General features: G+C 46.2%; 1 protein-coding gene across 6 annotated transcripts in view; it reads left to right on the top strand.

Moving 5' to 3' along the window:
• Positions 1 to 25,142, top strand: part of DDX4 (DEAD-box helicase 4) — a 340,193-nt gene that overhangs the window by 239,667 nt on the left and 75,384 nt on the right. For all 6 annotated transcript variants that reach the window (XM_033931141.1, XM_033931188.1, XM_033931180.1 and 3 more), the window contains 2 exons: positions 12,045 to 12,197; positions 17,093 to 17,247. In XM_033931141.1, the coding sequence (XP_033787032.1) occupies positions 12,045 to 12,197; positions 17,093 to 17,247 (308 nt within the window). The remainder of the gene's footprint in view (positions 1 to 12,044; positions 12,198 to 17,092; positions 17,248 to 25,142) is intronic.

The following is a 25,142-nucleotide window of genomic DNA, read 5'->3' as shown; positions in this document are numbered from 1 at the left end:
GAAGGTGCTCAGCCGTTTCGCGGCTTATCTGAGCGAAATCCAGACTTTCCTTGAAATGAAAAACATCGAGCATTCTGAGTTAGCTAACATTGAGTGGCTTCTGAAGTTCTGCTATCTCGTGGACATGACTGAACATCTGAACCAGCTCAATGTGAAAATGTAAGGGGTTAGAAATAGTCTTATCCCTTCAATAAGCAGTGTTTGCATTTGAAAACAAGCTAGAACTCTTCATTTACTACACTTTGAAAAACTGGGAGAATTTAAAGATGCATGCACAGCAAGTGACCCTGCAAAACATCTTGATCTTTAGCAGCTAGTGGGCTTCACATCTAACCTCCTATAGTCATTCAAAGCGTGCTTTGGAGAATTTTGTGAGCGCGCTCGTCTTAAGTTAATCACCCATCCACACAAGTGTGCAGTGGACAGCGCCAACCTGAGTTACATCCCTAGTGTCTCCCATCAGAGATTTTGAGCTCCAAGCTGCTGACCTGAAGGCCTCAGACATGTTGGTGAATAAGTTCAAGTCACTGAATGAAGATTTGGAAAGACTTGCACAACAGCAAGCAGAGTTGACAAGCAAACACAAGTGGGGAGAAATGAAAAAACTTCAACCCGCAGACCAGCTGATTGTCAAAACTTTGAATGTGCTTCCTGTCACATACCACACTGCAGCGTGTGAGTATTGCTGTACTGACAATGTTTGGCTCTACGTATGCATGTGAGCAGTCTTTCTCACATCTAAAGAACATTAAGACCAACCTACGATCACGTTTAACGGATGGAAGTCTCAATGCCTGCATGAAACTTAACTTCACCACGTATCAACCAGACTACAAAGCCATCAGCAAAACCATGCAGCACCAGAAGTTGCATTAATGGTAAGAACTACTTTATTCATCATTGGTTAGCAACAGCATAACAACGTTATTAAAAAGAATTCAGAGACTTATTGTACTTTAAAAGTGTTGGTCTTACATAAAATGCACACATTTACTTGTATTTGGTTTTAAACATATTGTGTGGCTCTCATGGAATTACATTTTAAAATGTTGTGCTTATGGCTCTCTCAGCCAAAAAGATTCCTGACCCCTGACTTAGAGGGAACATAGTTTTCACCCCCGCTTTTATTCACCAATCCTTTGTGAGAACTGTACAATGGACATCATTCTACAACGCTAAATGGCAGCCTGCAGGTGTGTGTGTGCTTGGTGGGAGGGGGACTGTTAAAGCATTTCTAACTGTACAGTCCCACTGTATTCCTGGAATAGAGGGTTATTCTCCTATTGTCGCCAGACAGCTTGTATGAAGGGAGCTCATTATACAGTCTTGAGCCCCTCCCCTCTCAACTCATAACTGCCCTCCAGGAATCCATTTTTTTTCCCTACAAGCCAAACTGCTGGTTCTACTCATGTTGTTCTTTAACTTCAGTATTTTTCTTTGCAAATTCTGCCTTTGTTTTGCAGTTTCCCCATGGAACAGCTCTGGCTGTGGGAGATCACAGACTTTGTGTAAAGTCTATTTCCAGGAGGTTTGCTGCAGTCAATGCACCCTCTGGACAGCCTGCATGTTAGTTTGAGGCTCAGGATCCATTCCCTTGGGAGCTAAATCACCCCAGGTTCATCCGCTAGCGAGTCCGAATGCAGGCTCCAAGGAGATGCGCCCAGAATTGGAGCCAACTGCATCCCTCTGCCAAGTCATGTCCGGTGGTGGTCTTCGGCCATTGGTATCAGGCCAGTGGGGGCAGTCAGAAAACCAGTAGTACAGTTTTCATGCTTGCAGAGGATCTCCTTGTTTAGCTCTTTCAACGTCCATTGCAGCAACACATAGCATCTCATGGCACAGTGAATACAGAGCTGCCAGTCTGTCACAGCAATAGTGGGGGGGGAGGTCCTTAAAAGTAGTTTTTGAGCAGTTTAAGAGTTAGCCCTAGTTTCCCCACCACCTTCGCTCCCCTGAAATCCTAAAATTGATGCTTTTTTGTGGGTTCCTGTGCTTTTTCAGAGTTATTTTCTTTTGAAAAATTGCTCGGTGGACATCTTAGATTTTTCTTAATTGGACTTTAAAGGGGTTTGGGTGGTGTTGTTTTTTTGCCTTCACGAGCTTCGTTTTTGCAAGAAACCCAAACAGATGGCATCCCCAAGACAGGATGCTTCAGATTCATGTCTTATTTACGATGGATAGCTATCCAGAGGGCGACCGTGTTCCACATGTGCTGCAGTGCAAGAGAGGGTGAAATTTCAGTGACTCAAATATCCTTGACCTCTGAAAGGAGTCCTAATTTTGATTCTGGCCGGGGGAACTTGAAAAAGCCAACCGCAGGCCCCGAGGGCGGCGCAATTGTCATTCCTGCTAAGTGCAGCCGTGCTTTATCGGCCAAACCTCATACGTCATTCAGGTATGCTAAGAAGGGTCCGCAGGAGGTGGCTCCTGCCACAGATGACTGGTTTTCACCAAAATTTATTAACATGAAGTATCTGGCTTAATTGGCAAATAAACTGATGCCAGCTGCACCTCCACAGGCATCCTCACCTGCTGGGGGAGGTTCCTCCTTCCCACGACACAGGGATTGTGCCTGGCTCTCCCGTGATAGCTAAAGCTAGTGCGCTGGCAGTTGCTATGGTCAATCAGGACACCCTGACCCTGCCTTTACTTATGCAGGCTGGCACTACCACCGCAGGGGATGTTGCAGATCTCTGAAGATCAGGATACAGGTGGACCCATAGATCTGGGCGAGGATCCCACAGTGTGGAGACTTCTTAAATCCGCTCCTCTAGTTGATTTGATTTCCGAGTCCCTCCAGGAGATTAAGCTGGAGGTTGCTCTGTCCACCTCTGAATGCTCTCTTATGAGTAACTAGAGACTGCAGGCGGCCTCTTTTCCTGATCATCCAGACATAGTCAAGATGCTTACAGACATTTAGGAGGTGCCTGAAGGCCCCTTGAAATGTGCCAGAGCCATGGCTCGGTTCTTTCAGATGGTGGATGCCTTTTACCAGCGTTTTGCGTCTACGAAAGTTGATTCCTTGGTGGCTTAGAGAGGATCTGCTGAGGGGAAGAAAAACTCCATTGGAGTATCTTACCTGCTAGCATTCAAACTTGGGAAAAGGTAAAACTTGGGCTTCAGAAGGTTATTTCATTGTCCTTCTCTTTTTTAGTTCAATACTCTGCTTTTTCAGCAAAGTCATTTTAGTCAATAGTGTAGCCTTTAGAGTCGTTAGGGTTTATATAAAAAAAAAAGTGTTTTAGTTTAGATTAATATTTTAGGTTGCATTTCAGAGCATTAAATCAGATTAGGGCACAGATAGCTATTGAGGAAAGACTTGTTTAGTGTGAAACTCCCGACCACCTCTAGTGTTCTCCCAGAAATTTTTTCCAGCCGAGTGGCATGAAAAAGTAGCCGGGTGGGGCGGGACAGGAAAATTTGGTGGTGGTGAAAATTAAATGTATACTATTTTTATTAGTCAATTATTATTTTCCAATGCTCAATATGACTTCCTTTTTTAAGGTTTGACACTTATGCCAGAATATTTTTACTAAATTTAAGAAGTATTCAATTCTAAAAGTGAATAATTAGATATACACCCTCTTTCAAATGGTATAGAGGTTTAAAAAAGGGAAATGCGTTAATGAAGTCTGGTTCAATCTAGCCATTTATTTCTGCATGAATTTAAACAACTAAAAAAAAAAAAGGTAAATGTAGCTCATCCAGTCATACAAGAAATGGCTGTACAACACCTCTAACAATGTTTTTATCACTAGGTTCCTTCCTGAGGTCTCACTGATGATATGAAATACAGTCAAACCTTGGTTTGCGAGTAACCCGGTTTGCAAGTGTTTTGCAAGACGAGCAAAACATTCTCGCAAAACTTGTCTTGCAATCCGAGTGTTGACTCGATTTATGAGCACCCCCCCCTGATAACCAGCATCGCTCCCCCCCTCGCTCGCAAAGGGTCCCCCGCTCGAACCGGCACCCCCCAAACAATTTGAACTTACCCCCCCATCCCCTGTCTGGCACCGGCACGCAGCCCACAGGGCGTGTCGGTGCCGCTAGAAGATCTTCCTGCCTCTGCCGACCTTGAGCATGCATCTGCGAATGCTCAAGGCCTTCTAATTCTCCCTCTCGCCGAGATTCTCGGAGATCTCCGAGAATCTCGGTGAGAGGGAGAATTAGAAGGCCTTGAGCATGCGCAGATGCATGCTCAAGGCCGGCAGAGGCAGGAAGATCTTCTAGTGGCACCGACACGTCCTGTGGGCTGCGTGCCGGTGCCAGACCGGGGGAGGGGGGGGGGTAAATCAAGTTGTTCGGGTGGGGGTGCCGGTTCACGCAGGGGGGGGGGGGGGGCAGCGCCGCTGGCCTCGGGGAGGGGTGGGAATGTATCAAAGTGAGTTTCCATTATTTCCTATGGGGAAACTCACTTTGATATACGAGAATTTTGGTTTACGAGCATGCTTCTGGAATGAATTATGCTGTAAACCAAGGTACCACTGTAGATGCAATCCCCACATCCAGAGCTCTTCCACATAATTTATGGAGAGGTGCTACTGAGCCTTGAAGGAGACCTGTGTGATTGCACTACAGCAAAATAAAAAAGTAGCAGATAAAGATCAAAGTGAGAGCTAGGGCAAAACAGTTTAGGTAAAGATGCAGGTAATAATTAGCAATGTAGTAACAATATTTTATTTGTATTTTCTTAGAATGTCATTTGAAAGCTGCTTGATGTTAATACAACTTTAACTTAATTCTTTATATGTGTGTGTGTGTGTGTTGGGGGGGGGGGGCCAACACCTACGTCAAAAGTAAAGTTAGAATAGGGTCATTAAATCCAGTGGTGTACCTAGTATATATGAAAGCCAGTGCTGATCATTTTTTAACAACCCCCTCCTCTATATAAAAATATATATTTTTAGTAATAATCCATGAGTCGCACAATAAGAGTGCATCTAGGAAAAGGCAGCATCTTAAACACTGCAGTGAGCACTAGAACACCATTGTAAAACTAAACAAACCAGATCCTACACAGTCAATTGATCCTGTAGTCGATGCTAATAGAAAGCCATGTCATTTTCATACACACAGATACACCCTCGCCCAATATGGAATAATCACAAACTAAAAATAGAAATATGTAGACAAAAGTTAAACTGAACCAATAAACCAGACTCTGCAACACCACAGAAACAGTGACACGTCCCCTAATACTGTGCAAAATATAAAGACAGTAGATGTAAATTAGAAAAAACATCTACATATCAATCACTACTTTACAAATTAACAAATAAAAATAAAACAAATAGTGAGAAATATGAAAATCCCATTTTATTGGACTAATCCATTTTTTCAATTAGCTTTCAGAGGCCAAATCTTTCTTCAAAACAGTACAGTATACAGCTGTTATGGTGTCCTGTCCTGACCTGAGGAAAGGGGTTTAGTCCCCCCAAAACTGCCTTATTTCCATTTCCTATTGATAAATTTTAATCAATACAGTTACAATTACTTAATTCTATGTAAAGCAACAAAAAAATTTTTCTACCTTTTGTCGTTTCTGCTTTAATCATCTTCTCTTCGCTCTCTTCTTTCTATTCAGCATTTGTCCTCGCTCCCTTCCATGCAACATCTGTCTCTCTGTCTCTCTCTCTCTCTCTCTCTCTCTCTCTCTCGCTCTCTCATCTACTGTCCACCCTCTCTCTGTTCCATATGGCATCTTCCCTCTTTCTATGTCCCTTCAATAAACTCTATATCCAGCTTCACCCCCTCTCCATTTTTTGTCTGCACCCCTCCCTATGCTCTGGCATCTCTCTTCTCCTTCCTTCCTTCCTTCCCATTCCACCCCATGGTTTGGCATCTCTATCTCCTTCCTTTCTCTCCCCCCTCTCCAGCATCTGCTTCTTGTCTTTCCCCTTTGGTCCAGGCCTCTCTCTTTCTCTCCGTCTTTCTTCTGTGAGGAGATCATGTTGATCTTGAACACTGAATAATTCTTCCACATTCTCCATATCACTGTACTGTAGTCTGGTCCAGCAGACTGCTTTGGCACTATTACATGGGTAATAGTAAATTCATTATGCATCAGCTTTCCATAGAGAATGCCACAAGTCTCTATTTCTTGTGCTGTGTTTACATCTTCCAGCAGCAGAAACTTGTGAGACAGATCCCTTGGCAATACTATACTTCAGAGCTCTTTGACCATCTGGTTCTGTATGGCTACAGGCTTTAAAGCTCTGTTTACTGGAGAAGACTGTCCAGCATACATAATTGCACCACTCTTAAGGATCTGATCAGAGATTACATTAGACAAGGTGGTATTTTTAGGCATGGAAAAACAGTACATGTTCTTCTCAATCTGCTCAGATGCCTTCAAATGCCCTTTAATGTTCATCTGATCTCGGGCTAAATCTTGCCTCCCGAACTGATCTTCAAAATAGTTAAACTGTTGCTGCCGCATCTGTACGATTCATTTGCAGCTGCTTAAATTTCTGTAGGTATTCAGTCTGCAATTTGTTCCTGGTATTCCATTCCATACTTCTTTAAAAGAGTTTTCTTTAACTAATCTGTTCGGGAAAAGGCCACATCCTTCAATTTCTTCATAGTATCTTGTTTCTCTGGTACAGCACACTGCCAATAGTCTCAATGATTAGGGAGTTTTTCTACAAACAAGATTATAAACTTGTTATAAAGAACAAAAGCATTTTCTAGGTTTCCCTCCTCTAAATATACAGCTGCCATCCGTTCCATCTCTACCCCGGATCAGAAGTAGCGGTGTGGAGTAATGGCCTCATCGATTGTGACATTGCAGCCAAGTTTACTTAAAGCACACACCTGCTCTTCAGGACTCAAGGATATATCTGTATGGTCGGGCATTGCTGCCAGTTTCTTCAGTGAGCTAACAGAAAAAGGCTTCTCCATATTGTCTTCTTTCTGCAAATTTTCATATTTACATTGTCTTCTCAATCCTTCTGTCCTTGGAAGTATTATTTTCTGGATTTTCCCATTCTTGTCAAGAGCCTGGTGCAAGGCACAGGATCCCGCATGCTTCAGCAGAATGGCTTTGCCTCGAGCCGTTTCTAGGCAAACTGGGACGCTTCTGCTCCTGGGCCTTCCTGCCTCAGTGAAGAGAAAAAGGAAACGTGTATTTTCACAGCTGGACTTCCCTCAACACATCTTTCCCCTTCTCGCGTCGAGGTCTATTCTTGAGAAGCACACGCGAGAGTGACGCTTCCAGCTGGTGGTTCCTGTCGGTGGGAGAAGCTGGCACGGTCTGAACCCCACGAGCAGGAGAGCGGAGTGAGAGCCATATCGGGCGTGGGCCACAGTGAGATCCATTTTGAGCCGCATGTTGTGCAGAGCTGGACTAAGGCAACTTGTAAGCTTCCTTCCATCGTTGACCTATCTTCCATAGGCCAGCGACGGAGGGAAGCTTACAACTCGCTGCTCTTGCTTGCTTTGGGCCTTCCTCATTGCCGGGTCCTGCCTTCACGGAAACAAAAAGTAGGCAGGACCCGGCAGCGAGGAAGGCCCGAAGCAAGCAAGAGCAAGTTGTAAGCTGACCTGTCTCCTGTAGCGAACCCATGCTCCGGGGCTCTAACATGTGCGTTCTGGCTTCCCTTCTCTTCCCTCCCCCCCCCTCCCCGGACGTGACTTCCGGTTTTGGAAGGAAGAAAAGGGAAGCCGGCACGCACATGTTAGAGCCCCGGAGTATGGGTTCAAGTCAAAACATTTTTTAAAAAAAAGTCAGGCTCCTGCGATTCAGGCTGTGCTGAGTCAGCCTGGTAAATCTCCAAGCCGGTGAGAAGGTTTTTTGTGTGTTGGGGGGGGGGGGGTTAATGTGCTCACTTGGGTTCAAAGCCCCTCTCCTAGTAGCATTTAAAATTTTCCTTTCTGATTGTAAAGTTATTCTAACTTTTCTACTTCTTCATAGCCACCTCATTCTTTGGTGGCCTTAACTGCCTCTCTAGCGTCTACACAACCATTTGCAAAGCAGTAGTTGGGACTCTAGCCTGGGCACCTTGGGTTGTGAGTTCGGGCCCTGCATTTCCCCTGTGACTGTGTTCAAGTCACTTATGGCTTCTTGTGCCTCTTCCCATTTCTGAAACGTCACTCACATAACAGTCCTGGTATTGGAACCAAACATCCAAGGTTCAAGTTCCAGGTCACTTCTGGTACACGTACATATGTTATGTTTTTTTCCCATCCCAAAGGCAATGCCTTTCCTGCCTGATTGTTTTATTAACTATTTTTCCCAGCAATCCAGTCACTCCAGAGTTCACTTCCATTGGACTACATTTCTTTTTGGTATACACTTCTCCCTCTGTATTTGCGGTTTAGATTATTCACGGTTTTTAGCATGCTGGCTCCCTGCCCCCCCCCCCCCCAAAAAAAAAAAATAAATTACAACAGCTTGCATAGAGAAATTGCTGATTCCCAGCACTTTTTTAACCATGTTTTGCCTCTCCTTCAGGAATAGGCCAGGTCTCCAACCATGTTGTTCATGGTTTCGCCATATTCACGATGGTTTTTAATAGAAAACAGCGAATAACATATGAAAAAGTTATTTGCAGTTTTTCTGTATTTGCGTTCTGTTAATCCCCTATCACAGTGAATACGGAGGGAGAAGTGTACTCCTTTTCTGATTGCATCCATGTTCTTGGTTGCTCTCTTCATTGCACCTTTCCTTTCAATTCTTTGAATGGGAACTGTCCTATTTCTCTTCATTAGCACTCCAGTGTCTGAGTTCTGTACTTAAGAACATAAGAACATAAGCAGTGCCTCCGCCAGGTCAGACCATAGGTCCATCTAGCCCAGCAGTCCGCTCCCACGGCAGCCCAAACAGGTCATGACCTGTCTAAATCATCAGAAGGGGCCCCCATGCCACCTTGGTTTCCTGATGAGTCCTATCTTCCCATCGAAATCCTAGCCCTCCGGTCTTGCACATGCACGACCTGGTTGGGTTTCTATACTTTCTCAGTATCCCACGATCCCTTTATCCCCCAGGAATCTGTCCAGTCTCTGTTTGAATCCCTGTACCGTACTCTGCCCGATCACTTCCTCCGGTAGCGCATTCCAAGTGTCCACGACCCTTTGGGTGAAGAAAAACTTCCTTGCATTTGTTTTGAACCTATCACCCTTGAGTTTCTCCGAGTGCCCCCTCGTACCTGTTGTCCCCTTCAGCCTGAAGAATCTGTCCCTATCCACCCTCTCTATGGCCCTCATGATCTTGAAGGTCTCTATCATATCACCCCTGAGCCTCCTTTTTTCCAAAGAGAAGAGCCCCAGCCTGTCCAACCTCTCGGCATATGGGCAGTGTTCCAGCCCTCTTACCAGTTTCGTTGCTCTCCTTTGGACTCTCTCAAGTACCGCCATGTCTTTCTTGAGGTATGGCGACCTATATTGAACGCAGTATTCCAGATGAGGACGCACCATCGCTCGATACAATGGCATGATGACTTCCCGCGTCCTGGTTGTTTTGCCCCTCTTTATGATGCCCAGCATCCTGTTGGCTTTTTTCGAGGCCGCTGCGCATTGTGCAGATGGCTTCAGTGATGCATCCACCAGCACACCTAAGTCTCTCTCAAGACTGCTTTCTCCCAACAATGCCCCCCCCATTTTGTAGTTGAACAACGGGTTCTTTTTCCCTATATGCATGACCTTACATTTTTTCACGTTAAAGCGCATTTGCCATTTGTTTGCCCAGTCTTCCAGCTTGTCTAGGTCCCTTTGCAGGTCCTCACACTCCTCCCTGGAGCTAACTCTGCCGCACAGTTTGGTATCGTCTGCAAATTTTATAACCTCGCACTTTGCCTCCTTTTCCAGGTCATTGATAAATATGTTGAAGAGTAACGGCCCCAGCACCGATCCCTGTGGCACACCGCTCGTGACTCCCCGCCAGTCAGAAAATTGGCCCTTTACTCCGACCCTCTGCAGTCTACCCGACAACCAGTGCTCGATCCATCTGTGCACATCCCCTCCCACCCCGTGGTTCCACAGCTTCCTAAGCAGCCTTTCATGTGGAACCTTGTCGAAAGCCTTTTGGAAATCGAGGTAAATGATGTCGACGGGTTCCCCATTGTCCACCCGACTGCTTATTCCCTCAAAGAAGTACAGAAGGTTCGTTAAGCACGACCTTCCCTTACAGAATCCGTGCTGGCTTTTTCTCAGTAGGCCATTTCTCTCAATGTGCTCGCAAATGCTGTCCTTGATCATAGCTTCCACCATCTTCCCTATAATTGAAGTCAGGCTCACCGGCCTGTAGTTCCCGGGGTCACCCCTCGATCCCTTTTTGAAGATAGGTGTGACATTCGCCAATCTCCAGTCCTCTGGTACCTCTCCAGTTCTTAAGGATAGGTTGCAAACATGCTGGATTGTGTCCGCTATTTCTTGTCTTAGTTCCTTCAGAACCCTTTCTCTCAGTAAAGCCTGTAGCAAGATTCTGTGCATAAATTTGCATATTCCGCTCTTACTTTTCGATCCTTGCTGCTTCAGCAAGGAGGAGGGGGGCATTTAATGATTTCTATCTCCTGTTCACTGTTTATTCAGTCACGTCTCAACTGGTTCCCCTTTTTCTTTCCAGCATATATCATGAGAAGAATTGCTTCTCCTCTGTTTTACTTCTATTGTCTCTTCTCTTTACAAGACCTACCAGAGCTCTCAGATAGCCCCCTGGCAGAACTGTTCATATATGACTTAATCTTCAGTCAGCTAGTCTTTCATTTCAGTTCTTTTTTACCATCCATTGTACAGAATTTCTCTCCTTTCTATTCTTTTGTTCCCAGTTTCATCCTACCACATTAGTCTAGTCAGTGAGAACCGCCCTTACATTTTGTTTTTCCACTTTTGTCTTTCCCTTTCATTTCCTATCTTCTCAAGCTAGGAAACGAATGGCTTTGTGGGATTTTTGCATTTGGCACTCCTATATGTGCCTCTTTCTATTATGCTTTCTACTATTTATCCTTGAATCTTTGTGGCGTCTCCCTTGCCTGTACTAGGACTCGCTTGCTATTCTGAGGTTGTCTCCTTTTTTTTTTTTTTTTTTTTTTGAGCCTCCCTGGACGTTGCTGTTCGTACATGGTTACCCTTTCCTCTTTCTGAGGATGGGTTGTATACCTCTTATTCTCTTTTCTTTTATTTTCTTTCCCTTGCTCCACCAGCTTGAATAGGACAATATATCTACTTTTTGGGTGGAGACGTATATATATTTGTGTTTTTATTTAGAGGACAACTCGCTCTCATCCCAATACGTAAGCTAGGGCGTCCCACAAGTGAGAATATGCTGCCTTGTGTTATCCAAGAACAGCAGGCAGATAGTTTTACATCCCACCCACCTCCCCTAGTTGGCTGCTTTACTTGGGCATAGAACTGACAACCTTGCAGAAGGGGGGGGGGCACTCGTGCAGGAGCAGTGCATGCAGTCTTAAAGCTTAATGTGACTACACTTTAGCACAGTCCATATCGGGCTCTGTGGATGTCACCCGCATGTGAGAATATCTGCTTGCTGTCCCTGGATAACGCCTGTTAAAATAAGTAACTGTGCTGTCTAGTAGATAGATGTCATTCTGGAGCCTGCCCCCTGTTGGTTATTTACTCTGCCTTCCTACTGTCCGAGTCAAAAGGTTTGAGTCAAAACATGTCTGTCACACCTTAACGGTATGAAGAATAATCTATTGCTATAACACATTGGGAATGCTTGAGCTCCATAAAGGTTTTTGGTTATGCTGATGTTTGGATTGTTCATTTATGATGTATAACGTGTGTTATGCTTCTTTCAGAGCAGACAGAAGTGTATTTTGGGAAGTCTCCATCTTATGTATTTCTATACAGGGCTATTGCTTGCTTTTGTATAAACTGAAGGAGGCAGCAGAGCCCTCGGGAGAAGGAGAAGTTGAAAACCTGGATTCCTTCTGCATGGCTCACAAGCATGGAGAGAATACCCTGCAGTCCAGAATGACACCCATGTCTACTAGAAAAGATATTAGCATGGCAAGAGCCTATATCTCTTATCTTTTTAAATCTCTGGATAATCCATATGTATATACATTTTTTGTTTCCTTCCCCAGACTTTTGAAGAAGCTGCGTTGTGTGATACCTTGAATAGAAATATTATGAAGGCTGGATATTCGAAACTTACTCCAGTACAGAAATATAGCATTCCAATCATACTAGCAGGACGTGATTTAATGGCATGTGCCCAGACAGGCTCTGGAAAAACGGTACTTTGAAAATAGCATTTGTATGATTACATTTCTTCATTAAGTGTTCTAAATAAGCTTTTTATTTTTTAATTATCAAATTTTGAAATTACAGTTCACAAGTATCCACTTGCTAAAGAAACATGGAAAGAAAAAAATACTTTTAAATCCTGGATGGCTCCAGTACAGCCTTGTGGAAGGGGGGGCACTGAAGTAGTTGGGTCACAGAAAAGGAGGAAGGGAGCGATTGAGCGCACATTGAATCAAGGAAGGAAGGGAGGGAGAGGGAGCATCAATGTGGGATAAAGGAGGGAGCGTGTTGGGACATAGGAGGGGCCCAAACCTGGGACACAGGAGGGAGGGAGCACGTTTAGACACAGAAGGAGGGAGGGAGTGTGTTTGGACACAAACTTAGAAACATGATGGCAGATAAAAGCCAAATGGCTCATCTAGTCTGCCCATCTGCAGTAACCATTATCTCTTTCTCTCTCTGAGAGATCCCAAGTGCCTATCCCAGGCACTCTTGATTTCAGACACAGTCTCTGTCTTCACCACCTTTTCTGGGAGACTGTTCCTTCGCATCTACCACCCTTTCTGTAAAAAAAAGTATTTCCTTAGATTACTCTGGAACCTATCACCTCTTAACGTCATCCTATGCCCTCTCATTGCAGAGTTTCCTTGTTGCTGACCGTTGTATTCTTCTTTGATGCTGCTCTGGGTTGCTATTTTCTTTCTGTACTTCGTTTGTTTCTCTTGATGCTTCCTTAATAAAAATGATTTTCAATTGAAAGAGAGATGACTCATGCACATTTACATTGCATAGGTATTTAAATGTCTTATATCTCCCTTCTCCTGTCTTTCCTCCAAAGTATACAGTCTGTCCCCATCCATACGCCTCATAACGAAGACCACGCATCATTTTAGTAGCCTTCCTCTGGACCGACTCCATCCTTTTTATATCTTTTTGAAAGTGCGGCCTCCAGAATTGTACACAATATTCTAAATGAGGTCTCACCAAAGTCTTATACAGGGGCATCAATACCTCCTTTTTCCTACTGGCAATACCTCTCCTTATGCAACCTTGCATCCTTCTAGCTTTCGCCATCACCTTTTCAACCTGTTTGGCCACCTTAAGACCACCACATATAATCACAAAGCCTTTGACAGTGTTCCACACAGACATCAGATAAATAAACTGAATGCCTTTGGGACGGGTCCCAAAGTGACGGGCTGGGTCAGGCACTGGTTGAGTGATCAATCGCTGTGAGGAAAGGGATGATAAATGATATTGCTGAAGGGTTGTCGGGTAAGATTTGCCTCTTTGCGGATGATACCAAAATCTGCAATAGAATATAAAACCAATCTGGTTTTAGGCCACTATTCAGTACGGAGACAGAATTACGGCTATCTTAGACAATTTGCACCTACTGTTTAGTAAAGGCCTTAATGCAATTCGATATGAGTTCTGCCTTTGATCTAGTGGACCACATGAAACTGCTGCAATGCCTAGATGCCATTGGTATCCGGGATAAGGTGCTGAACTGGTTCCGTGGCTTCCTTATATCCCGCACCTATCAGGTTCGTTTTAATTATGAACTTTCCGACACCTGGAGCAATCCATCCGGTGTGCCCCAAGGCTCTCCACTATCCCCATTGCTCTTCAACGTCTACATGTCCTCACTGGGCACGAAGCTAACCCAGCTGGGGATAAAACTTTTTAGTTATGCAGATGATTTTACGATTATCATCCCATTCACCAATTCTGTATCCGAAACTATTCCCAAAGCTTCAGAAGCTATAAACATGATGGAACAATGGATGACAAACTTTAGGCTCAAACTTAATTCAGATAAAACGACTTTTTTCATTGCTTCACCACATCCACTTGACATTAAATCACCCCTCTGTATCAATAACCTTAGTTACCCTATCCAGCCCTCCATAAAGATACTAGGTGTAACTCTGGAACAGAAAGGGATTTTTCACTCTCTGGAAACTCAGATCCCTTAAAGCTTATTTTGTTACATCGGTTTTTAGAATCCTAGTCCAATCCCTCGTACTAAGTCTGCTTGACTACTGTAACATCGCCTATTTGACAATTTCCCAAAAAAATATGCGACGCCTACAACTGTTGCAGAATGCGGCAGTCAGACTAATCTTTGGACTAAAAAAATTTGACCACGTGACACCCTACTACCAGCAGCTACATTGGCTGCCGATGAAGGCACGCGTAAAGTTCAAATTTGCCTGTTTCTGCTTTAAAGCATTACACGGACTTGCCCCCAAATACATTACTGACCTTTTCTCCTTCACAACCAACAGACACAAGAGAAGTTCACATTCCAACTTCATAAAAAATAATTAATGTCTTATTAAAGAAATGACAATTTTGCATTAGGTAAAACTCTTTATAGTTTATAATCTTTCCTTTTGGCTAAGTCTTAATAATATTGTTATTTATAGCTAAAGAGTCATATGTTGAAGAAACTGTTTTATTTTACTTTTGTGGTTATGATAAAACATACCGAGGGCCTCAAAATAGTACCTGGTGAGCCGCATGTGGCCGCGAGTTTGAGACCATTGGTTTAGGGGGTGAAGAACTTATGTACACGACAGAAGAGCGGGGTTTGGGTGTTACAGGGAAACACTTTTAAAACCAATAGGAGGAAATTTTTTTCACTCTAAGATTAGTTAAGCTCTGGAACATGTTGCCAGAGGATGTGGTAAGAGCAGATAGCATAGCTGGTTTTTAGAAAGGTTTTGACAAGTTACTGGAGGAAAAGTCCATAGTCTGTTATTGAGAAAGACATGGGGGAAGCTACTGCTTGCCCTGTATTGGTAGGTAGCATGAAATATTGCTACACCTTGGGTTTTGGCCAGGTACTTGTGACCTGGATTGGCCTCTGTGAGAACAGGCTATTGGGCTTGATGGACCATTGGTCTGACCCAGTAAGGCTATTCTTATGTTCTTATGTATGTGATGATCTTAAGGTGTTGGTGAAAGCTAGAAGGATGCTTGGTTGCATAGGGAGAGATATGGCCAATAGGAAAAAGGAGGTATTGATGCCTTTGTATAAGATTCTGGTGAGACCTCATTTAGAATATTGTGTACAATTCTGGAGGCCGCTCCTTCAAAAAGATATAAAAAGAATGGAGTCGGTCCAGAGGAAGGCTACTAAAATGGTGTGTGGTCTTGTGATAAGGCGTATGGGGAAAGACATAAAGATCTCAATCTGTATACAGTGGAACCTTGATTTACGAGCATAATTCATTCCAGAAGCATGCTCGTAAACCAAAGTACTCGTATATCAAAGCGAGTTTCCACATAGGAACTAAGGGAAACTCGCTTGATGCGTTCCGACCCCCCCCCCCCCCCCCCCCGAGGCCAGCGGCGCTGCTCCACCTTAAACCCCTCCCCCCCCCCCCCCCCCCCCGAGGCCACCGGCACTGCTCCACATCATCCCACCGCCCCCCGCCGTGATTTGGCATCCCCCTCGCACCCATCCACCCAAACACGGCTTACCCCCCATATGGTACCGGCACCAACCCACAGGACGTGCCGGTGCCCAAAGATCTACCGTCTTCCTTTTGCTGGGCCTTGAGCAACTGCGGCTTGGTTAATCTTGGCAAAAAGCAAATTAGACCATGTCTCCCTGCTTCTGTCAAAACTTCACTGGCTTCCAGTAATTTCTAGGGTTTACTTTAAATGTACCTGCCTAACATTCAAGATCTTGCATGGCACTCTTCCTCCTCTAATTCCACTATCTTGTAATTCTTCGAGACCTGATACTACCAGATCCATCCAAAAACTTAAACTATCTTTTCCCTCGTTAAAAGGCATTATCTATGCTGGAAAATTAGGGAAATCTCTTTGCTTCAAAATCACTGAGCTTTGGAATAACCTTCCTACCCAGCTGCGGAATCTGGGCTCCTTCCAATTATTCCGAAAACATCTGAAAACTTGGCTATTCTCAAAAATGTAAATATCGCTGCTCTTTCCATATTCATTAATTCTTATTATATAATTTTCCTTATTTTAATATTCATGTAAACCGTGCCGCGCTCTATCTTTATAGAGAGGATGCAGTATATAAGCTTAAGGTTTAGTTTAGTTTTGTTTATTCAGTGGTGTAGTGAGTAAAGGAGGCACCTAGGGTGGTGGTGCCCGGCATGGCTGTACGGTGCCCCCCCCCCCAATTACATTCCCTGGCACTGTTCCATGCTGCGCACACCCCCAGTCCGTGAAGCTCTTGAAAATTTAGGCAGCAGAGAGCAGCATCTCCTCCCTACTTCTCATGCCAGCCTGCTCTCTCAGACATCACTTCCTGGTCCCACGACCAGGCAATGCCTTCAAAAGGAGAGCCGAGGCTAGCATGAACAGCAGGGAGGAGGTGCTGCTTGCAGCGGAGAACATTTTGAGAGGACGAGAGGGAATGGCGCCCCTACCCATACAGCACCCGGGGTAGGCCCCCCCCTTACTATGCCACTGTATGTATTCAAAATTATAACTTTAAAAATCCATATGTTTAATAGTCATTATTCACTAGAAATCTGAACTGCAAGACATTATGCACTCTGCTAATCCCTTGTGGGTTGAAAAACATATTCTTCTAGCTCCTTGAATTTAGTTGATAAAAGCATGTGTGTAATTTAACTGACAATGTACTGGTACAAATATGAAATATAGAGACTGTTTAGTATCTTTGCTGCTGGTTTGCCTTTATTTCAGTACAGTTGAGCTAAAACCATACCAATAAAGAATTGTGTGCTTGTTATAATATGATTTTTGATATCTGAGCATACTTGTTCATTCTTCCAGTTTGTATTGGACAGTGCAAAATACTTTCGAGGTATAACCTATGTATCACTGCTTTAGTAAATTATATTGTAAAAATGTTAATTTTCTTTCATTTTAGGCTGCTTTTCTTGTGCCAATCTTGGCTTACATGATGCGTGAGGGGGTTGTTGCTAGCCATTTAAAGCCTCTGCAGGAACCTGAAGCAATTATTGTAGCACCAACTAGGGAATTGATTAACCAGATTTACCTAGAAGCTAGAAAATTTGCTTATGGGTACGTATATTGAATATACCATATATCTGTGAAACTCTAAGGACCCCAAATCAAAACAAAAATTATTGTAATAAAGGATGAATACTAGAATTGAAAATATTTTAAGACAATTTCTAAATTTTTATAAAGACCTATATTCTTCTGAGCCTTATGGAGATAGGGAAAAAGATGGTTTAGAATTTTTGAATCTAATTATTGGACCGAAGGTTCCTGAACATATAAAAAGAAGTTTAGAAGAGCCTATATAAACTAAAAGAATTAGAAGCAGCATTGAAGTCTCTTAGAGTTGGATCCGCTCCAGGTGGTGATGGTTTTACAGTAGAGTTTTATAAATCATTTCAAAGTACCCTTTTACCCTATTTATTAAATTTATATCAGTTTCAACTGACTAAAGGTTGCATTACAGGTACTATGGCAGAATCATTAAGAATTGTTTTGCCAAAGCCAAACAAAGATCCCACTTTGGTTTCAAACTACAGGCCTATCTCGTTAATTATGTTAATGGAAAACTTTTAGCTAAGATATTATTAGCTTTACGATTGGCTAAAGCTCTCCCTTTTATTATTGATATGCACCAAACAGGATTTGTTGCTAAGAAGACATTCTTCTAACAATACTAGATTGGCTTTTCATGCTCTAAATTTAACAAAAAACATGAATGAACCGGCTTTCTCTGTCTCTTTGGATGCGGAGAAAGCCTTTGATCGAGTTGAATGGACTTTCATGTATCAAACATTAGAATGGTTTGGTATAAGTTCAGGATTCATACAAATGATTTGGACGTTGTATAACTCCCCTGCTGCAAGATTATACATTAATAATAATTTATCAGAGCGTTTTAATATGCGGAGGGGGGTTAGACAAGGTTCTCACTTATCTCCTTTGCTTTTTAATATTGTTTTAGAACCCTTGTTATCCCTGGACAAGCAGGCATGATATTCTCACATGTGGGTGACGTCATCTACAGAGCCCCGATGCGGACAGCTTTTTCAAGCAAACTTGATTGAAGATTTTAAGTTTGCTCTGCTGCTCCATGCATGCGTGCCTTCCTGCTCCACTAGAGGGCGCATCTCCCCCTCGTGGTTTCCAGTTCAAATTTTTCCGCTGAGCCTAGAAGTCGTGTATTTTTAGGCTCTGCCCCAACTGCCTTCTAGCACCGCGATTTTTTCTTGTTTTATTGATTTAGTTGCTGTGCGCGTTTTTTTCTGATTTTTACTTATCTGTTCCTGCTTCATTTTGACCGACCCGGAGGCTTCCGGGTCGCCGTGGCCACTTGGGCCGCAGCCAGTTTCGTTTTCTATGTCCCGGCCTTTGACCGGCTTTAAAAAGTGCACCCGGTGCGAGCGGCTTCTTTCCCTCACAGACCCGCATTGCCGGTGCATCCTCTGCCTGGGGGCTGCCCATCCAACCGACTCCTGCCCCCAGTGCGCTACTTTTCAGAACCGGGCCCTCCGTCGAAGAAAAGCCCGCATGGCGGACCTTTTCACCGCCGACCAACCCACTACCTCGGCCTCGAGGTTGGCCCCGGCCTTGACCTCGGCCCCGAATACCTCGGCACCACCTCGAGACTCGACCCCGAAAACCTCGGGACAGCAAAAAGCCTCGGCTCCGGGTAAGTCTCCTCTTCCTTCTTCAGGTTCCGCACCAGCGAAGAAGCCAGCCTCGGGGACACCGGCGACGCATGGTGGAAGCCCCATGCTTTCAGCCCCGGTGAAGCCTTCCAAGCCTTCGGGCCGTGCCTCCACCACACAGGAATACTCTGATACGAGGTCGCCCCCGGTGGAGTGCACTGAGGCATCGGACATGCCCTCGATGCTGTCTGTGCCCGTTTTCCAGGACCTGCTCCGGGCGATGATCTCGTCGGAGCTGTCTGCCGCGCTGGCCCATCTACAACCGGCCCCGACCTCGACCTCGCGTGTGCCGGATCAGCCTGAGCCTCACGTCGAGCCCCCTCGGGGAAAAGTGCGCCAGCTTCGCCGCATTCCATCCTCCTCTGATTCCTCACCGAGGCGCCCGAGACGCTCTCCCTCCACTGACCGCCGCAGGGCAAAGCGTCGCGCTAAAACGACCGAAACCTCAAACCATCGTACCTCTAAGAAGGCCCGGAGTTCGCCCACACTACGAGGCCGTTCACCGACGCCCTGTACAGGATCGCTGAAGGTGACTGAGTTATCACTCTCCAACCCTCACATCCTCCTAACTCCCCCTCGGACCGGGGCTCCAAGCCAAGGTCCCAGGCTTTCGCCGAGGGAGTCCGGGTCGACGTCACCGATTCGACATCGATCGGTACTCCGTACCCCGGCATCGTCTCCGAGGGGCTCCTCGAGACGACGTAGGTCCTCGACCCCGGAACACTGCCACAGTGTTTCCCCGGTCTCGGAGCGCGGGTCGGAGCATGAACCTCGATACTCGAGGGAAGCCTCCCCGTCCTTCTCCGCCCGACGGAGGTCTCGTTCACCGTCCCCACATGGGGCCCCGGGAACGTCCCGCCCCTCCTTCACTCGCTTTGTCCAGGACATGGGCAACGCTCTGGACTTAGACCTCCAGTTCGACTCAAGATACTCTAAAGAGTACCTGGCGGAGCTGGATTTGCCGTCACCGCCCAGAGAGTCCCTTCGCTTACCACCCAATCCGGTACTCCAACAGGCTTTCTTCAGGAATCTGGAGACCCCCTATATGGTAACAGCTGTCCCCTCCAAAATGGAGTCCAAGTACCGTACAGTACCATACCCCGGGTTTGAGCAATCACAGCTCTCCCACCAGTCGCTGTTGGTAGAATCTTCCCTGAAAAAGGCTCACCCCTCCCGGGTCTCAGCGGCGGTCCCCCCAGGTCGAGAGGGTCGGACCCTTGACAAGTTCGGCAGAAGACTGTACCAGAACTCTATGATGGCCTCTAGGGTACAAAGTTACACTTTCACCTTCACGTCCTACTTGAAACATCTCATTGGACTGTTGGGAGCCTTTGCAACCGACCTGCTGGCCTCACGCCAAGGAGCTTTCAATCTGCTCCTGGAGGTTTTCTCCAACCTACGCCTCCATTTATTTCACGCGGCCTATGATGGCTTCGAACTTTCATCCAGAGTGGCAGCCTTCGCTATCGCCATGCGCCGCCTAGCCTGGTTACGCCTCGTCGACATGGACCCCAACTTACAGGATCGGTTGGCTAACCTCCCCTGCGTGGACAAAGAACTTTTTGATGACACTATCGAGGCAGCTACGAAACGCCTGTCGGAACACGAACGCTCATTTGCCTCCCTCGTTCGGCAAAAGCCGAAATCGCCAGCGTCCAGGCCGTTCAGGGCCCCTCCACGTCGCTACCCTCAAAAATCTACCCCTGCCTTCTCACGGCCTCCACCCCGACGCCCGCAAGCTCACCATTGGGCTCCGCCCAAGTCCCAGCTGCCTACGACCGCCAAACCATCCCCGTCCTTTTGACGGGATAAGCGGACGGGGGCTGGCCCCCTCCGCCACAGCCCCAGGCCTCCTTCCCATCGGGGGACGCCTCAGAGCCTTCTACCCGCACTGGGAACAAGTCACGTCGGACGCATGGGTCCTTGGCGTGATCTCATCAGGATACTCTCTCAACTTTCGGGAACACCCTCCAGACAATCCTCCAAGGGTGTGCCCTCCCAACCGAACTCAGTTACCCCTCCTTCTCTCAGAAGCTCGAGAACTGCTTCGCCTACGGGCAGTGGAGGTGGTTCCCCCCGACCAACGGGGGAAAGGGTTCTACTCCCGTTACTTCCTGGTACCGAAGAAGACGGGAGACCTGCGGCCAATTCTAGACTTGAGGCGACTCAACAAATTTCTGGTGCGGGAAAAGTTCCGGATGCTTTCCCTACTGATTCTCTACCCTCTCATCGACGAGGGCGATTGGCTCTGCTCCCTCGATCTGAAGGAAGCCTACACACATGTTCCAGTGCACCCCACTCACCGCAAGTTCCTGCGCTTTCAGGTGGGGGACCTACACCTACAATACCGAGTCCTCCCCTTTGGCCTGGCGTCATCACCCCGAGTCTTCACGAAGTGCCTCTTGGTGGTCGCAGCTGCCTTATGTTCTCAGGGCCTCCAGGTATTCCCCTACCTGGACGACTGGCTGATCAAAGCCCCGTCCAGCGAGGGGGTTATCTCAGCGACCCGACAGACTATTATTTACCTTCAAGGTCTGGGGTTCGAGGTAAACTTCCTAAAATCCCAGCTGCGCCCCTCTCAGTCCTTACAGTTCATCGGGGCCGTGCTGGATACGGTTCGCCTCCGCTCCTTCCTTCCCCCTCCACGTCAAGAGGCGTTAGTAAGTCTGAGTCGAAGGATTTCGCTGCTGACCTCCGTATCAGCTCGGCAGATGATGACTCTTCTGGGCCACATGGCCTCTACCGTCCACGTCATACCCTTCACCCGCCTCCACCTGAGGACTCCTCAATGGACCCTTGTCTCCCAATGGCGTCAGGACCGGGACCCAATCGACCGTCCCGTGACAGTGACTCCTTCCTTGCAACGATTGCTCCTCTGGTGGGCCGACTCTTCAAATCTGTCCAAAGGTTTACTTTTTCTCGCCCCACCACACAGCAAGGTACTCACCACGGATTCGCCGGAGTACGCTTGGGGAGCTCACCTGGATGGCCTATGCACTCAGGGGATGTGGTCAACAGAGGACCGCCGCTGCCACATCAACGTGCTGGAGCTTCGGGCCATCTATCTCGCCGCTGTGGCTTTTCAACATCTGCTCCACGACCGGGTGGTTCTCGTCTGAACCGACAACCAGGTAGCAATGTACTACGTAAACAAGCAAGGGGGGACGGGGTACCGGGCCCTCTGCCAGGAAGCCCTGCGTCTCTGGAAGTGGGCAATCTCCAACAACATCTTCCTTCGAGCGGTGTATATACAAGGAGAGCGGAACTGTCTGGCAGACAGACTCAGCCGCCTCCTCCAGCCACAAGAGTGGTCGCTGCACGCCCAAACCTTACGACAGGTGTTCAAGAAGTGGGGGACTCCTCAGATAGATCTGTTCGCCTCCCCCCTCAACCACAAACTTCCTCAATTCTGCTCCCGGATGTACTCCCCGGACCGCCTCGAGGCCGACGCCTTCCTCCTTGATTGGGAGGGAAGGTTTCTATACGCGTTTCCGCCTTTTCCTCTGATTCTGCGGACGCTGGTCCATCTCAAACCAGTGCGAGCCACTATGATCTTGATTGCTCCTCGGTGGCCACGCCAGCCTTGGTTTTCCCTTCTACTTCAACTCAGTTCCAGAGATCCACTGCCTCTGCCTCTGATTCCCTCTCTACTATCGCAGAACCAGGGCTCGCTGTTGCATCCAAATCTTCAGTCTCTTCATCTGAATGCTTGGTTTCTCTCCTCCTGACCCTGTGTCGCAATCAGTCAAGGAAATACTGGAAGCCTCGAGGAAGGCCTCGACTAGAACCTGCTATTCCCAAAAGTGGACCAGATTCTCGTCCTGGTGCTCCTCACACGACCAGGACCCGGTGTCGGTCCCGGTCCCCTTGATCCTGGAGTATTTGCTCCATCTTTCTCACTCCGGCCTAAAGACCATTCGGGTACATTTTAGTGCAATTGCTGCCTTCCATCAACCCCTGGAAGGAAAAGCCCTTTCACTCCACCCCTTAGTTTCTCGTTTCATGAAAGGTCTTTTGAATGTCCACCCTCCTCTCAAACCTCCCCCGGTGGTTTGGGACCTTAATGTGGTGCTGGCTCAACTCATGAAACCCCCATTTGAGCCGTTAGACAAATGCCATCTGAAATTCCTCACTTGGAAGGTGATCTTCCTACTCGCACTCACTTCCGCTCTGCAGGTTAGCGAGCTACAAGCTCTGGTGGCGGACCCACCTTTCACTGTATTCCATCACGACAAGGTGGTCCTCCGCACTAACCCTAAGTTCTTGCCTAAAGTGGTGTCTGATTTTCATCTCAACCAGTCCATCGTCTTGCCAGTATTTTTCCCCAAGCCCCACTCCCACCCCAGAGAGACGGCGCTGCACACGCTTGACTGTAAGAGAGCGTTGGCCTTTTACCTCCAACGCACTCAGTCTCATCGGACAGTCCCACAATTGTTTTTGACCTTCGACCCTAATCGGCTGGGTTGCCCAGTTTCCAAGCGCACCTTGTCCAACTGGTTGGCTGCTTGCATCTCTTTTTGCTACGCTCAGGCTGGTTTCGCGCTGCATGGTCGAGAAACGGGACATAAAGTCCGAGCAATGGCAACCTCCGTAGCTTACCTCCGTTCCACACCCATTGAGGAAATCTGCAAGGCTGCCACATGGTCTTCGGTTCATACTTTCACCTCCCACTACTGCCTGGATACATTGACCAGGAGCGATGGCCGTTTTGCCAATCGGTATTGCGTAATTTATTTGCTTAAATTGCCAACTTCCCTCCATCCCTTTTCAGTTAGCTTGGAGGTCACCCACATGTGAGAATATCATGCCTGCTTGTTCTGGGATAAAGCACAGTTACTTACCGTAACAGGTGTTATCCAGGGACAGCAGGCATATATTCTCACAACCCGCCCGCCTCCCCGAGGTTGGCTTCTTTGCTGGTTAAGTGAACTGGAGACCACGAGGGGGAGATGCGCCCTCTAGTGGAGCAGAAAGGCACGCATGCGTGGAGCAGCAGAGCAAACTTAAAATCTTCAACCAAGTTTGCTTGAAAAAGCTGTATGCATCGGGGCTCCGTAGATGACGTCACCCACATGTGAGAATATATGCCTGCTGTCCCTGGATAACACCTGTTACGGTAAGTAACTGTGCTTTATTAGCCATTCAACAGGCAAAGGGGATACAGGGTATTCCTCGGACAGACTGGAAATATAAAATCTCTGCTTATGCAGATGATATACTGCTTTATTTGAGGAATCCAGAGACTACCATTCCCTGCTTACTTGAATTGATAGAGAAATTTGGAAAGTTTTCAGGATATAAGATAAATTGGAACAAGTCAGAAATTCTTCCACTTAATGTGTATTGTACTAAAGGTTTATTTGATTCATTCTCATTTGTATGGAAAGAAGATGGGTTAAAATATTTAAGTATTATAATTAAAAATACACTAGAAGACACAGTAAAGGAGAAATCAATCCGGGACGGAAAATGGCCCGAAACGAAACGCACGCTTCTCTGGACCTTTCATTATTACTATTTTTTAAACTTGCTATTACTTTTTAGCCTCCCTTTGCCGAAGTCCATGCTTCTGATGTAACTTCCGGTTTCGCAAAACCGGAAGATACATTAGATGGATGGACTCTGGCGGCAGAGGGAAAACAAGGGGGCCGACTTGAATCGGTGAGTTCATTTTTTTTGTAAAAAAAACCAATCGATTCGAATCAATTCACCTAAAGTGAATCGTGAATCGGGTAGCACTAGTGGCTACTATAGTAATCGGTAAAAGTTCATAAGAACCCTTTTGAGCATCAGAAGCTGAGCTACCTTGCGTGTACGACAGAGTTTTGTGCATCGGGGCTCCAAGTATGCAAAAAAGTCACCCTTAAGAATCCCAGTGTCTGTCACATGATATTAATTCCAGCATTTCTGTCTGTCCTTCTGTTAGAGTTATTATCCCTTAATCTGTTCAGTTCCCTCCTTAAGCTATGTTACCCCCAGAGGTAGTAAAAACACAGAAGCACAGCTTTAAAATTGTTTATTTAGAAATTAAATTGACGAAAATTACAGTGACGCATTTTTAAATACAGATGGTTAATGTGTAACTGGATGGCAAACAACTATATCTCTAAACAGACTACTATCGTACCTTATTTGCTGTTTCTCTACTCAACCCTTAAATATGTGTTCATGTACTTTGGAAATAATACCAGTTCCTCAGTTTCAGCTCCTAGTAACTTTTGCAGTTTAAGTAGAAGTTAAATAAAATTATCCTTAGCCTTACCT

This window comes from Geotrypetes seraphini, chromosome 1 (assembly GCF_902459505.1).
Source record: "Geotrypetes seraphini chromosome 1, aGeoSer1.1, whole genome shotgun sequence".
In the NCBI taxonomy this organism is placed as follows: Eukaryota; Metazoa; Chordata; class Amphibia; order Gymnophiona; family Dermophiidae; genus Geotrypetes; species Geotrypetes seraphini.
Note: the sequence above shows the minus strand (reverse complement) of the source record. Positions and strands in the feature narration are given on the sequence as shown.